Below are 16,215 nucleotides of genomic sequence, written 5' to 3' on the forward strand. Positions count from 1 at the left end.
GGTCCCTTCCAACTTGAACATTCTATGATTCTAAGTGTATTAAACAAGGTTGCGCCCACAGATGGCCGCACCCTTGCTCCATACACTTGGATTAAGGTCATGCCCACAAAACTGCCCGAGTAAGCGTATCGCATACATGACTGCCATTATCGGCTCAGAGTCCAGTGAATCTTCAAAAAAAAAAAAAAATTAAATAATATATATATATATATATATATATATATATATATATATATATATATATACATATACATACATCTACCTTGCTCATCACCCATTTAAGGGTTTGAGCAGATTAAAAATTGTTGCCTTGTTTAAAAAAAAAAAAAAAAAATGTCATCAGTTTTCACATCTACGATAGGGGAGTACGTCTAGATGTTGTCAAATGCAAGAGGAAAAAAAAGTAATGAAAGTAAACCACAGCCATGCATTGCACTAAGCATCAGCAGTTGTGTACTGTTCATAGAAAAGCTCTTCACAACTCTGTTAACAAGATTTAATGTACATTTATTCTTAACACGGGAACATAGAGTATAAAGATTTCATACTGAATAAATGATATATCAATAAGCAAAAATAAAAATAAAACAAGTAAAAGGAATAGGCTGAAATTTACATTTTTTTCAGAGCTACAAATATGCAGAAATCGCTGGAAAAAAAATGACATTGTTGGAACTGAAAAAAAAAAAAAAACTCACACCTTGATTGGAAATGGAAAAAGTAAAAGTTGATAGGATTGCTGGATATACAAAGGGTGAAACGAGGAAGAGGTGATGGATGGCATTGCTGCTCTGTGGGTCAAACCATCTATAAGATGTTCCTCCATTGGGAGGGTGGTTAGAAGGGCCTTAGGGAAAGTAACCGGGACCCTTCCTCCATAGATCCAAGAAAGAGCTTGTGAGCGTGGTGAGGGTAAGTGAGGAAATATTGAGGGGAATACAAGAGGTGTGTCTTTAATGTACATCATCATATATATACAGACATCGCAGCTTGCAACCTACAAGCTAAAGGTTAAAACCAGTTATAAGAGGCGATCTCCGATTATTACAATCTAAGTTTAAAGAGGTAAGGGTGTTGCTTCACATGAAACTTTGGGGGAAAAGCGACTTCTCTGCGTCTTTCTCTCCTCCGGAAACTAAAAGCGACCTTTGCCGCTCTCCATTTAAAAACCTACATCTGGAGTCTCTGAGGTTGTGGGTTTTTCCAGCTCCGATTGGATTCTGCGGGGTTTATCAGCACAGTTAAAAAGGTAATGTCTCTTCAGGTTTTTTTTTTTTTTTGCTTTTTTTTTCTTCTGTTTAAAGGTTCAGGGCACACAAATTCTAGTCTAAACATTGCAAGGTGAGGAGTAGGGCAAGTTAATTTTAAGATAAAGAAGGGAATCCTTCTCCTTCCTTGAAGATTCAGAAGTCTTTATCTCCTTAGAATATGGAGCCCATCCCTTGGCTGTTGTGGGCCTAATAAACAGTAGACTTGGGGGAGGGAAGTGTAGTTACAGTGGAGCCCCTTCCCCTAGATAAAAAATAAATTCACTGAAATACAGTAGCTTTGGTTAACACCAAAACACAGAGAGGAAGAGTGGGTGGGAAATTCCACAAGGGTGACCAGATTTCCTCTCTGGGGCGGACAGTGGATTGAGACGTAGTTTTTGCATAAATAAAAAGGGAGGAAAGGAAGAGGGTATGGAATCAACAGTCAGGGAGGATTCCTTTCTGAAGGGAGGAGCAAACCATTCTGGGAAGTTATCCACTGCAGCTGTCATGACTGGCCAATCAAGAAGAGAACATCGCAGATGACCTGTGACACTGAGCAGTTCATTAGTGGAGACACGGAGATGTCCAGCAGACGGGCCTCATACAGTGTGAACTCAGAATGGTTCTCCTCAACTTTTGCCAAAGCAAGCAGGGCACGAGAGGCCCTTCGCATCATGTCCGTACTTGTGGGTTCAAAGGGAGCAGAGGGTCCATGTAAATGTGCAGCCTGACTCTGTTGGAATTGAGTCGCTGCCAGACTATCCTCAAGAAAACCTAGAAGGTTACCAATGCTGCCTTTCTGAAGGGCTATAGCCCTGGCTGCTAAACTATCACCCTGTGCCAAGTTTGCTAAAAGAACCACTGCCATTTCCCTGCACACGTGGTTTTTTCTGTCACTTAGGAACCTCACCAACGTCCCATACAGCTTCTCGAGACGACTGAAAGGTGGTGTGGCAAGTATTAGGTCCACATTGCTATCTTGAATGCTCAGTTTGCTAAGAGCCTCCAACACAAGTCTCTGAGGAGAAAGTACTGCATTGGGACCTAGTGTCACAAACGGATCCTGAGCCTCAGCTGATGGACACACTGCCCAGTGTAGCAAACCATCTAGGATGGGCAGACAAATGCTTTCAGGGTATGGAGAAAGATCAAGCTGACCAGATATATTGGCAAGGGTGACCAGTGTGTTCTCACGCAACATTTCCAAACAGTCCCACCACCATTCAGCCTTATTGCTACTAACTCCTTGGTCTCTATCCTCCTCTTTCTCATAGGTGAGGGGTGCTTGTTTCCTTTCTGGGTGCTTGTGATGGAGCAGCACAAGTTTCCCAAGGAGTAGTAACAGTCCTGGGTGCTTTGACATTTCCAAGTCATTGCTTGGCACAAATGACAAGCTGCGCAAAATATTTGATATGCACACACAACGGCGAGAAAGAGCATCTTGCCAATCTTCCAACGTGCACAGTGGGGTTTCATCCTTGCTGCGTGGTTCATCTTCAAGAATTTTAAGACCATGTCTGTTGTGTGATGGAGGACTACCACCTAACTGGAAATCAGTGTCCTCTTCAGAGATTTCTCCTGAATCAGGCGGCAAAGAACTGGACCGGGAACACAAGACATCATCTATGGTGGCAGCTGTGTCCTCTGCAGCAAGAACTTGCTGCTCCTTTGAACGACGTTTTATTTGGGGGCACTTGCGATAAGAGGGCTCGGGACGCCTTTCAAAGTGAGTCTGAATATGCTCAGTTGTGTCACCTCCTCCTATTCGCCAGTGTAAGAGGCCACTATCAAATTCTTGCCGACGACCCAATTGGTGCGAGCAGTCCAACACAAAGGCATCTTCCCGTTGAACTATTTTTACAGGAAGTTTGTCAAACTTGCTGGTATGCCGCTGAGTATCTTCACTTGAATTGCAAGGAGCTGAATAGGCCTTTCTTTCTTCTTCACCCTCATCCTCACTTTGAGCATTACCATCTGTCAATGGTTGGCCCACCTCCTCATCACTGGATTCTGCATCACCTAAAAGTGGGCTGTGAGAGACATGAGTGGAAGGATTAAGTAGGGTCTTTTGTGCAGGCTCTCCAACTTCATACTCTCGGAGTATCCCAAAGATTTCAATCAGGCATCGTCGGAAATATTCCACTAACAACTCCAGTAACCCAGGTAGCTGCATGAAAAAAGAAAAAAAAAAGAGGAAAAATTGTAATTTGCATGCTCAAAATTGAGAAAAAAGGTCTACAAAAGGTGAATAACTAAATGTATAACTTTACCTGACTGAGGTTAAATGTCATGATACTGTTGTCATCATAAAGAAGTATGTTAATGGTATCCAGCGCCCAGGTACTTTCAGCAAGGAGGCCTGATTTCAATGACATCATCACACGCCAAGCCTCAGGAGTCCCTAAAAAGATAAGTGATTGTAACATATAAAGAGCCATGGAATCACAAGGTTTTCAGAAAATAGAAAGGTCTAGTTGTAGGACAATTAACATGGTTCACCCTTAAAAACTGACTGGGTTATGTCCAAATTTCCACTATAAGAAAACTATACAATAACTGCAGATGTGAGTGAAAGGGTGAGCGGGCGCAAGGGCATGGGCGAATGAGAAAGCGAGCGAAAGAGCAACAGAGCTCTAGTGAACACTACAAATAGAGAATATATATATATATATATATATCAAACTGCACCCAGGGAAAGCACTTTTAAACTTCACTGTAATTTAAAATATGGGCATTCTTCACTCCAGCAACATACCAATTTCCTTTGCCGTTAAACGTCTCCTTGGCTTCAGAATAGGTTGTGTCGCTTCCACCGAACCCGGAGGAAAGGTTATGTCCCTGCGAATAAGCGGCGGTTGGGCTGGGGTGGGTACAATATGTGATGCAGGAACAGGGGGTCCAGCTTTCTGCATCTTCAGGAATGGAGATTTGCTGGGTGAGGTGTGGGCTTCCAGTGGCCGAGGGGTGGCTGGACTAGCTACCTGAGGCAAATGGTTAGGCATGCTTGAGGAAGCTTGGTATCCAGACTGCGGTGGAGCTCTGCTCAGAGGTGGGCCAGGGGCAGGCACATAGGGGGGCTGCTGCCTGTTAACATGAGGTGGCCACTGACCCTCATGGCTAAGTCGCTGGTCGGAATGCACCATATCATCTCCACGAGGTGGCCCAGAATGATAACTAGGTCCCTGTGTGCTGGCTGGAGGAGGACCAGGTCTACCCTGATAATTGTAGCCTATATCTCCTCGACTTTGCCACATCGCTCCAGATTGTGTTCCATCTGTAGAGCCTCCCATTCCACTAGGTGGCAGAGGTGGCTGTGTGTTGTTCCCTGGAGTGGATGACACCCGTTCACGTCCGAACTGAAATGGAAACTGATTCTGCCCTGTGGGTGCAGGCCTGCGCTCTCCAGCACTCTGTGGATAACCACTTCCATATTGACCATAAGGGTCTTGAGTAGGCTGTGAACTTGCTGCTGGTGAAGGCTGACCAGTAGGAGGTTGTACTCCTGATCCAGGTGTCTGTTGCTGTTGAGGTTGTGGCTGTTGACCTTGACCACTCTGTGCACCAGCATAAGGAGCATTGTACATTTCCCCTTCATGGCGTTTAGAAGATGGACCATAACTACCATCCATTGGACGCTTGTAGTTCTAAGAATTAGAAAGTTTGTAGAATTAGCGAACTGTCTTAAGAGACAGAAAATCTGTGTTCACTTGTGAGCTATAAAGGACTGAACAGTGCATAAATGAGTGAAGATTGGAACAAAACAGTGGCGACAAACAGTCCTTCACTTATAAAAAGGAAAGTTATCAAAAATGGTCAAGTCAGATGTGTGTTAAATCTATTTTAACGATTCAAAACGAAAAATAAAATTTGCATCTTTCACTGTTCACAGGCTTTTTTCCACACTCATGCTTCCTATTTCAAGAAGTACACATGAATGAAACTGACTCAGACCCTATCTTTTGTATTGAAGCATGTAATGAGCATATGCAAAGGTCATTGTGAAGGGAGAGGCATCTGGAAATCTATTGTGATTGGTAGCTCCTGTATTAACCGCTGTGTAAAGAGGTGTTGCCCATCATTCTACATGAACAAAAATAGGGTGCACCTCCATTCATCTACAAATAAATGTATAAAACAATCAGCATGGCTGAGATGGTTAAGAAGGAACAAAATCAACAGCCATATACATGATCCAATGAAATATAGATTACATGGTGTGACATGCACACCCTTGGAAGCAAAGTATGAATGCGGGAGATTTCACTCCCTCTTAACCATCTCAGCCATGCTGATTGTTTTATACATGGTTATTTTAGTCTGTTGCACGCAAGGTTAGGGGGATTTTTTCAGCCTTTGGTTGTCTTGTATAGATGCATTAGATCTGTAGAATTTATTTTGCGGTTATATTTATGTCCCTGCATGTTATACTTGTATATGTATATGACTTTAGCATGTATTCCTTTCATGCCCGGCTCCAATATATATTAGTGGAGCTCCACTTATTAGCGGTCCCATATGGTTATTTGTCCAGGGGTGTTTATTCATCATGTTTCATACGTGGTTTTAAGGTTACCTGCCGCCAGGTTAGGCCAATACGAGCTACGGCCACCCCCTTTCAGGGTTTACACACAACATCCTATAATGCTGTAGATAAGCCCCTGATCCGACCTGTAAAGGTACCGTCACACTGGACGATATCGCTAGCGATCCGTGACGTTGCAGCGTCCTGGCTAGCGATATCGTCCAGTGTGACAGGCAGCAGCGATCAGGCCCCTGCTGTGATGTCGCTGGTCGGGGCAGAAAGGCCAGAACTTTATTTGGTCGCTGGCTCTCCCGCTGACATCGCTGAATCGGCGTGTGTGACGCCGATTCAGCGATGTCTTCGCTGGTAACCAGGGTAAACATCAGGTTACTAAGCGCAGGGCCACGCTTAGTAACCCGATGTTTACCCTGGTTACCATCGTTAAAGTAAAAAAAAAAAAACACTACATACTTACCTACCGCTGTCTGTCCCCGGCGCTGTGCTTCTCTGCTCTGGCTGTGAGCGTCGGGCAGCCGGAAAGCAGAGCGGTGACGTCACCGCTCTGCTTTCCGGCCGCTGTGCTCACAGCCAGAGCAGAGAAGCCCAGCGCCGGGGACAGATAGCGGTAGGTAAGTATGAAGCGTTTTTTTTTTTTTACTTTTAGGATGGTAACCAGGGTAAACATCGGGTTACTAAGCGCGGCCCTGCGCTTAGTAACCCGATGTTTACCCTGGTTACCGGCATCGTTGGTCGCTGGAGAGCTGTCTGTGTGACAGCTCTCCAGCGACCAAACAGCGACGCTGCAGCGATCCGGATCGTTGTCGGTATCGCTGCAGCGTCGCTCAGTGTGACGGTACCTTAAGAGAAGAAAAATAACTGGCGTACTTATCTGCCCTGTTGAGGGCAGAGCAAAGTACTGCAGTGTGACGTTTCCCGGCGCCTGCGCACTGCAGTACTTTGCTCTGCCCTCAACAGGGCAGATAAGTAGCCTGCACTGGAGCCTGTGTGGATGATGGAGACGCGTCATCCACAAGAAGCAAGCAGGACAGGGACCGTAAGTAGATAGGAGGCATCGGACCAAGAGCGACACCACTCGGACCAGATTGCCCCTCAGGTGAGTATAATAAAAGTTGTTTTTCTTCTCTTACAGGTCAGATCGGGGGCTTATCTACAGCATTATAAAAAGCCATCAGACCTGAAAGATGGTGGCTGTAACTCGTTTCAGCAAAACCTGGTGACAGGTTCCCTTTAATGTACATTTGTGTATGTCTAAGGTTTCTGATAAAGGTAACATTTAAATGCTTAGTTTGTGTCAGGTGTGCACACCATTATTTGTTTGGTCTTTTTTCTCCCAATTCTACATCTTTATAATCCTATCTGGGATGATAATGAGATGAAAGAACTGAATACTGTTCCTGAAAGAATAGTGTAGGTAGTCAAATAGCCTAGTGGCCAGAATAAATATTTAAAGATTTATATTTTATGTTTATTTTTTAAAATACAGATCATGATATGACCAAATAAAGATATGTATTGATCGAATAAAAAAAAAAAATTTTAATTTCTTACATTCCCTTTAACAGGATTGTACAAAACTAGGGGAAAAAGAAAGGCCCATGCTACCCCTTCTATTAACTAGCTTTTCTGCTAAGACCTTGCTCAGACCTACGTGCTCTATGTTACTCATGATATAGAAGATGCTAAGCACAGCCTAAATAGGGGAGGTGCACAGTCATAGGTGCCCAAACCTGAACGTATACAATATAAAGTGACTAGCACACTCCAGGGTGTTGTGATGCAAAAAAGTGGGGATTTATTACATACAGTAAATCACAAACGTTTCGGTCGATACTGGACCTTCATCAGTGTGCTAGGTATAATTGTATACTTGTATGGCCCCAAAAACAATAGACTACTCGGATTTGCATCAATCAGACATGCTGGAAAAAAAGCAACAAGCCGGGAAGAAACAGAACCAGGCTGGTCAACTGACGGTGAGTCAGAATAATGGGTGGCGCTGAGGCTCAAAAGAGCTGTCAGTACGCCGGGACACTAGGGATAAATGCGGTATCCACCGCTAATAGAGTGTGTCAGACACACTCTATTAGCGGTGGATACCGCATTTATCCCTAGTGTCCTGGCGTACTGACAGCTCTTCTGAGCCTCAGCGCCACCCATTATTCTGACTCACCGTCAGTTGACCAGCCTGGTTCTGTTTCTTCCCGGCTTGTTGCTTTTTTTCCAGCATGTCTGATTGATGCAAATCCGAGTAGTCTATTGTTTTTGGGGCCATACAAGTATACAATTATACCTAGCACACTGATGAAGGTCCAGTATCGACCGAAACGTTTGTGATTTACTTTATGTAATAAATCCCCACTTTTTTGCATCACAACACCCTGGAGTGTGCTAGTCACTTTACTATGTTACTCATGGACACAACATGCAACCATTATAATCTATGTTGCTATTTATATGTCTGTACTTTTTTGTGGACTGTGTGTAAAGCACAAAGACGTGACCATTTTCTTACAGCAGAGCAGATGAAATGTACTAATACAAGTTTATGAAAAACATGGACAGCACTGATTGCAACAGTGTCTAGTCACTGTTTAACAATGCAAACGATAGTAGAAGCTTGACTATGGATTTATCCATACGTGAAAGACACTGATGAAACATGAACCCAAAATACTGATGAGAGCGGCACCATTTTTTGCGTACATGAAAAACACTGACATCTGAATGAGTCCTAACACTTGGCTTACCTGTTGTTGATACACTGGGTTTTGCTGACTTTGATAGGGACTACCTGAAGTACCCTGAGTTTGGTACTGATTGCTATAGGAGTCATGTCTAGAAGGAAAGAACAACATGAAGAAACAAAAAATAGTCTAATATTTTAATTTAAAATATTCTAATTATTTTAATATAAAACATCACGTGCGCAGGTGTCCCTTCACATAATTAATATTCTAACTATTCATACCTTTGTTGAGGATAACGCCCAGGTGAGTACATGCCACTGTCAGTGTTGGAAGGCATCATATTTGGCTGTGCACCACTGCTCCCCATACTTCCTTCTGGTCCAAGACCAGGCTCAGGCCTTTAGAAAAAAAAAAAAAAAGTAAAACATTTGGAAAATTAACTTAAGGCAAGAGTCATATTTCATATTTTAATGAGAATATTAAAGTTTGGGGTATACTTGCCTCCCTCTGTCGTAACCACCATAATAATGCTGGCGCTGAGACATATTTGGCATACCTGGGCCTGTAGCCCTACTATAAGGATCTCCCATTGTCCCACTGGGTCCTTGACCTGAAGACATGAAGGGATCGGTACCTGAATGACAGTGAGAAAATAAAGGATTTAGCCAATACAATTAAACATCTAGTTTCCAGATTCCTAATATATACCACTGAAGCGTCAGCTCTCACCTTTCCTCATACTGCCATAAGGATCCTTGCTAGCATCATAAGGCATCCTGCCCATCATGTCTGCCTGGTAGCCAGGATTAGGCGTCATAGAATTTCTTTTCTGATAGGAAGGATCTGAACCATCATAGGCATCCTGAAGACCCACAGAGTTATTCCTTTATGAAAGACATTAAGATACAAAAAGGTATATATAAGACCTGCACACCTCAGAGCTTCAGTTGTAGCATTTACTTCCTATTCAAATTTTATGTAATGGCTTAAGTCAAGAGAAAATATTTGGGAAGGTCCTAGAGTGAGGATTGTGTCTCTCTTTGCATTATTTAGGAAAGGTTCCGACTGACCATAGACTTGCGTTATGGTCTTGTTTGTCAGATCGCCTTCAAAATGATAAAATTCTCCTTTTTATAGCCCATGATTCTAAGACTATGAATATCGGTAGGTTGTAATCTTCGCTCTAAGTTAAAAATAATTGCATATAGGATTTGTTTTCGTTTGGCGGCAGGGGTGAGTGGATTGGGTCTGAAAGGTTTAAATTATTTTCCTAAAAGGATCCCCCTAATTCTGAGACTTTTTTTTTATGACATTGTACTTTATGATAGTGGTAAAAAAATTCAAAATTTCTTGTGTTTGTGAACGTGTGAATTTTTATGCCCCTAAATCAGAGCGTTATGTCACACTAAATAGTTAATAAATAACATTTCCACTTTAAATCAGCACAATTTTTGAATCAATTTTTGTTAGGAAGTTATAAGGGTTAAAAGTTGACCAGTGCTCATTTTTCCAAAATTTTTTACAAAACTTTAGTTTTATTTTTTTTTATTTTTGGGACCACATGACATTTGAAGTGACTTTGAGGGATCTATATGGCAGAAAATACCCAAACGTGATACAATTCTAAAACTGCACCCCTCAAGGTGAACAAAACCACATTGGAGAAGTTTATTAACCCTTCAGGTGCTTCACAAGAACTGAAGCAATGTGGAAGGAAAAAAAAATGAACATTTAACTTTAATTCACAAAAATTTTACTTTGGACACAATTTTTTTTATTTTCTCAAGGGTAGTAGGACAAAATGATCCATAATATTTGTTGTGCTATTTCTCCTGAGTACACCGATACCCCATGTGTGGAGGAAGACCAATCTTTAGGAACACTGCAGGGCTTGAAAGGGAAGGAGCGCCATTTGAGGTTTTGAGCGTAAAATTAGCTGGAATCAATAGCAAACACCATGTCGCGTTTGGAGAGCCCCTGATGTGCCTATACAGTGGAAACCACCACAATTGACCCCATTTTGGAAACTGGACCCCTTTAGGGACTTATCAAGATAATAGGCGAGCATCTTGAACCCCCAGGTGCTTCACGGAGGTTTATAACAGCTGTGAAAATTAATCAAATTCTTTCTACAAAAATCATCTTTTAGCACCAAATTTTCTATTTTAACAAAGGTAGCAGGAAAAAAAAATGGACCACAAAAATTGTTGTGCAAATTCTCCTGAGTACGCCTATACCCCATGTGTGGAGGAAGACCACTGTTTGGATGCTCGGCAGGACCCGGAAGGGAAGGAGCAAGGTTTGACTTTTTGAACACAAAATTGTCTGAAATCGAGAGCAGACGCCATGTCACTTTTGGAGGGCCCCTGATGTGCCTTATCCAGTGGAAATCCCCCACAAGTAATACCATTTTGGAAACTAGTCCCCTCAAATAATGTATCTAGATGTGTGGTGAGCACCTTGAACCCCCAGGTGCTTTACAGAAGTTTATAACAGAGCTAAGAAAGTAAAAATAATTTAAAAAAAAAAAAAAAAAAAACATTTTTTCACAAAATTTTTCTTTTATCCTTAAATTTTTTATTTTCTCAACGGTAACAGGAGAAAGTGGACCCTAAAATGTGTCGTGTAATTTCTCCTGAGTGTGCCAATACTCCATGTGTGGGTGAAAACTACTTTTGAGGCACAGTGCAAAGCAAGAAGTGGGTAAAATTGGCACCAGAATTTGTCCCTCAACTTCTGCTGAATATAGAAATACCCCAAATGTGGCTGTACAATACTGCTTAACCATAAGGAAAGTCGCGGATGGAGCGCTATTTGCCTCCTGGAGCGCAGATTTTCCTAGAATAGTTTGTGGACTACATATAAGGAGCCCCTAAGTCAGGGGTGCGGCCCGCGGGCCACGGTGACTTTTTATGCGGCTTGAGGGCGGGTTCCCGGAGTCCGCAATGCTCGGGCGGCAGCCACATCCTGCCAGCTGCCGGCCCTTTAACCCCCAAGTGCTCGCAGCCTGCACATGAATGATGACATCGGAGTGGGCGGGGTTAGCAACAGTGCTCTCCCCGTCCTCCTGTCCCGGAAGAGGAGCTGCTACCTGCCAGAGAGCCTAGAGCGATCTCTGTGCCGGCAGCTCAGTGTCTGCTGGTGATTTTTGTGCCTGGTGATTTGTGACCTTCAGCTGGTGATCTGTGCCCCTCATCTATGTGCCCCCCCACCCCCCCATGATCTGTGCCCCCTCAGCTATGTGCCCCAATATAATCTCTGTCCCCCAACTATCTGCCCCCCTGTGAATTCTGTGCCTCCCAGCTAAGTGTCCCCATGTGATCTGTGCCCCCCTGTGATCTGTGGCCCCAGCTTTGTGCCCCCCGTGATCTGTGCCCCATAGCTATGCGCCCCCTGTGATTTCTGTGCCCCCTGTGATCTCTCTGCCCCCCTAGCTATATGCCCCCTGTGATCTGACCCGAAGAATACAAGTCCGCAAGGACAGGTTCCTCTCCCCTCTGTACCGGTCTGTCATTGTAAATTTGTTTACTGTTAACGATATCTATACCCCTGCATGTAACCCCTTTTCTCATGTACAGCACCATGGAATTAATGGTGCTGCATAAGTAAATAATAATAACAATCTGTGCCCCCCCAGCTATATGCCCCATGATCTGTGCCCCCCAGCTATATGCCCCATGATCTGTGCCCCTCAGCTATATGCACCCCTGTGATCTCTGTGGCTCCCAGCTTTCTGTCCCCCTGTGATCTATGTGCCCCTCTGTGATATTTGTCCCCTCCAGCTATGTGCCCCTCCATGAACTCGGTGCCCTCCACTGATTTGTGCCCTCTACCCCCATCTTTGTACCACCCTCCGTTAATATGTTTCTCCCCGGCGATGCCTGTCCCCTCAGTGAGGGGAGGATATGACAAAAAGTTGACTGCTCTCCTGGCCAACACAAAGCTGGTAAAGCAACTGTGAGAAGCAACATGATCAATATCACCTAACATTACAGCTGCACCAAAAAGAAGCAGCTCCAGCTGTCACATTTAGGCTGTGTTCACACGCTGCGGTTTTTTCGCGTTTTTTCCCGATAAAAACGCTATAAAGCCGCAAAAAAAAAACCCGCATACAATAAGCATCACATCATTTAGAATGAATTCAGCATGTTTTGTGCACATGATGCGTTTTTTTCCGCGAAAAAAACGCATCGCGGCAAAAAACGCAGCATGTTCATTAATTTTCCGGGGTTTTTTTTTTTCGGATTTCCCACTCCAAAATGCATTGGGAAGTGTCCGGAAAAAAACGTGGCAAAAACGCATCAAAATCGCGGCAAAAACGCATGCGGTTTTCTTGGGGATTTCTTGCAGAAAATGTCCGGAATTCTCAGGAATTTTCTGCAAGAAATCCTGAATGTGTGCACATAGCCTAAGGGCTAATTACCGTAATTAATTGTTTGACTACCGTATATACTCGAGTAAAAGCCGACCCCCTAATTTTGCCACAAAAAAACTGGGAAAACTTAATGACTCGAGTATAAGCCTAGGGTGGGAAATGCAGCAGCTACCGGTAAGGATTTCAAAAATAAAAATAGATACCAATAAAAGTAAAATTAATTGAGACATCAGTAGGTTAAGTGTTTTTGAATATCCATATTGAATCAGGAGCCCCATATAATGCTCCATACAGTCCATGATGGCCCAATAAGATGCTCCATAATAAAATATGCCCCATAAAATGCATGATGAGCCCCAAAAGATGCTTCATAAAAAATATGCCCCATACAATACTGCATAGGTTGATTATCTATGGAGCATCTTATGGGGCCATAATCAATCTATGCAGTATTGTATGGGGCACATTATCTATGGAGCATCTTATGGGGCCATAATCAATCTATGCAGCATTGTATGGGGCACATTATCTATGGAGCATCTTATAAGGCCATAATGTGCCCCATACAATGCTGCATAGATTGATTATGGCCCCATAAGATAATGTGCCCCATACAATGCTCCATAGATAAATGTGCCCCATACACTGCTGAATAAGTTGATTATTTCCCCATAAGATGCTCCATAGAAACATTTGCCCCATAGCCTCCTGCTACGCTAAAAAAAAAATAAAAAATCACATACTCACCTCTTGTTCTGAGCCGGCCCCCGTCACTTGCAATATTCACCTGTCCGCGTTTCACCGCTGGGCGCCGCTGTGTGTTCCGCGTCCTCCTCAGTGACTGTTCACACAGAGGGCGGCGCGCACACAATAACTGCGTCATCGCGCTCTCTGACCTGAACGTCAGTCAGAGGACGCAGAAGACACAGCAGCACCCGGCGGTGGAACGCGGAGAGGTGAATATCGCGCAATACTCACCCTCCAGTCCCTATTATACTCACCTGCTCCCGCTGCGGTCCCTGGCAACTTCTGACAGGTGATCTTCATCCCCCGCGGCTTTTTCCTGTGTTCAGCGGTCACGTGATACAGCTCATTAAAGTAATGAATATGCATCCATATTCATTACTTTGATGAGCGGTACCACGTGAGAGCAGAGAGCAGAATTCCCCAACGAGTGACCATATTTTGGAAATTATACCCCTGCCCATTGTGAACGCTAAAGGTGGTTTATGCACACTGGGGCTCAGAAGGGATTTGGATTCTGGTGTGCAGAATTTGCTGAATTTCTTTCTATATTTCCATTAGATCAGAGGTGTCAAACTGCATTTCTCAAGGGCCGCAAACAGGTCATGTTTTCAGGATTTCCTTGTCTTGCACAGGTGATAATTTAATCACCTGCACAGAATGATTCCAGCACCTTGTGCAATACAAGGAATTCCTGAAAACATGACCTGTTTGCGGCCCTCGAGGAATGCAGTTTGACACCTCTGCATTAGATGACAGACCTGAGTAGGGACTTGCTTTTTTTGTGGATTGAGTTGAAGCTTATTGGAAACATTTTTCATAACATTTGGGATCACATTTATCTGGTGCTCTACACTGAGCACATACTTTGGTGTTTCCATCTAAATCTCCAAGTGACTTGACAAATGAAACCCCAGAGGGATCCAATCACTAATGGGGCAGCAGAGTTACTTTGGACTCCGTCTGGCTTATGTTCAGCGTTGTTCTTCCTTTTAGAGGTGCACAAAACTATGGTGAACTGCAATTTTACGCACGCCGCCGGATCACAGGTTGTATGGCGTTAGCAGTGCCTCCATTTGCCTCATTATAGGGAATCTTCCGCTGGCGGTTCTGCCTGAATCACATATTTCAGAGATTTACACAGAAACCCCGGTATGGAAGCTCAGTGCAGAGCACTGTATAAATGTGCGCCGAGCATTACTGCGATTTTTTGGAGGCAAAAAGAAATCCACAGCAGGTGAAGAATTGGTTTTATTTATTTTTTACGCTGTTCCTCGTGCAGTGTAAGTAATTAGGTGACTATTCTTCGGGTTGGTGTGATTACAGCGATTCCAGATTTTTATCAGGTTTTTATGTTTGGCTGCTGTCACACGCTTTTTTTTTTCCAAGAAGTAGTTTTTGCATCGCCATATTTTGAGAGCTATAATTTTCCATATTTTGGCCCACAGAGACATGCGAGGGCTTGTTTTATATTGACTTTTATTGGTACCATTTACGGGCACATGACTTTTTGATTGCTTTCTATTCCGATTTTTGTGGAGGCAGAATAAACAAAAAAAAAAATATAGTAACTTACCGATAACTATTTCTCTTGAGCCCATGACGGCACCACGGAGAGAGGGTATCCGCCCATCAAGGACAGGAAAACTACAGATAAAAAGGCGGTACCTCTCTCCCACATCAGTTTTCAGAGCATGACGGGAACGCTAGGTTAAAATATTCAACATCACTAAAAGTTTTACAGAGATACCGCGTGGCTATTTCTTAAGTAATAGCGTAATTTTAACCCCTATCTGACCTCGGACGGGATAGTACGTCCGAGGTCAGATCCCCTGCTTTGATGCAGGGCTCCGCGGTGAGCCCGCACCAAAGCCGGGACATGTCGGCTGTTTTGAACAGCTGACATGTGCCCGGAATAGGCGCGGGCAGAATCGCGATCTGCCCGCACCTATTAACTAGTTAAATGCCGCTGTCAAACGCAGACAGCGGCATTTAACTACCGCATCCGGCCGGGCGGCCGGAAATGACGTCATCGCCGACCCCGTCACATGATCGGGGGTCGGCGATGTGTCAGGATGGTAACCATAGAGGTCCTTGAGACCTCTATGGTTACTGATGACCGGTGGCTGTGAGCACCACCCTGTGGTCGGCGCTCACAGCACACCTCCATTTCTTCTACATAGCAGCGATCAGCAGATCGCTGCTATGTAGCAGAGCCGATCGCGTTGTGCCTGCTTCTAGCCTCCCATGGAGGCTATTGAAGCATGGCAAAAGTAAAAAAAAAAAAAAAGTTGAAAAAAATGTGAAAAAAAAAAATATAAAAGTTTAAATCACCCCCCTTTCGCCCCAATCAAAATAAATCAATAAAAAAATATATAAAATCTACGCATATTTGGTATCGCCGTGCTCAAAATCGCCCGATCTATCAACTAAAAAAAAGCATTAACCTGATCGCTAAATAGCATAGCGGGAAAAAAATTCAAAACGCCAGAATTACGTTTTTTTGGTCGCCGCGACATTGCATTAAAATGCAATAACGGGCGATCAAAAGAACGTATCTACACCAAAATGCTATCATTAAAAACGTCATCTCTGCACGCAAAAAATAAGCCC

General features: G+C 43.6%; 1 protein-coding gene across 1 annotated transcript in view; it reads right to left on the reverse strand.

Moving 5' to 3' along the window:
* Positions 1-486: 486 nt before the first annotated feature.
* ARID1A (AT-rich interaction domain 1A) overlaps positions 487-16,215 on the reverse strand; it is a 178,942-nt gene continuing 163,213 nt past the window's right edge. The window contains exons 14-20 of the mRNA XM_069756749.1: positions 9,213-9,367; positions 8,985-9,117; positions 8,765-8,881; positions 8,544-8,631; positions 4,009-4,897; positions 3,524-3,654; positions 487-3,420 (exon numbers count right to left, since the gene is read on the reverse strand). Coding sequence (XP_069612850.1) covers positions 1,759-3,420; positions 3,524-3,654; positions 4,009-4,897; positions 8,544-8,631; positions 8,765-8,881; positions 8,985-9,117; positions 9,213-9,367 — 3,175 coding nt within the window. The 3' untranslated portion in view covers positions 487-1,758. The remainder of the gene's footprint in view (positions 3,421-3,523; positions 3,655-4,008; positions 4,898-8,543; positions 8,632-8,764; positions 8,882-8,984; positions 9,118-9,212; positions 9,368-16,215) is intronic.

The sequence above is a fragment of the Ranitomeya imitator genome, chromosome 3 (assembly GCF_032444005.1).
Source record: "Ranitomeya imitator isolate aRanImi1 chromosome 3, aRanImi1.pri, whole genome shotgun sequence".
NCBI lineage: Eukaryota > Metazoa > Chordata > Amphibia > Anura > Dendrobatidae > Ranitomeya > Ranitomeya imitator.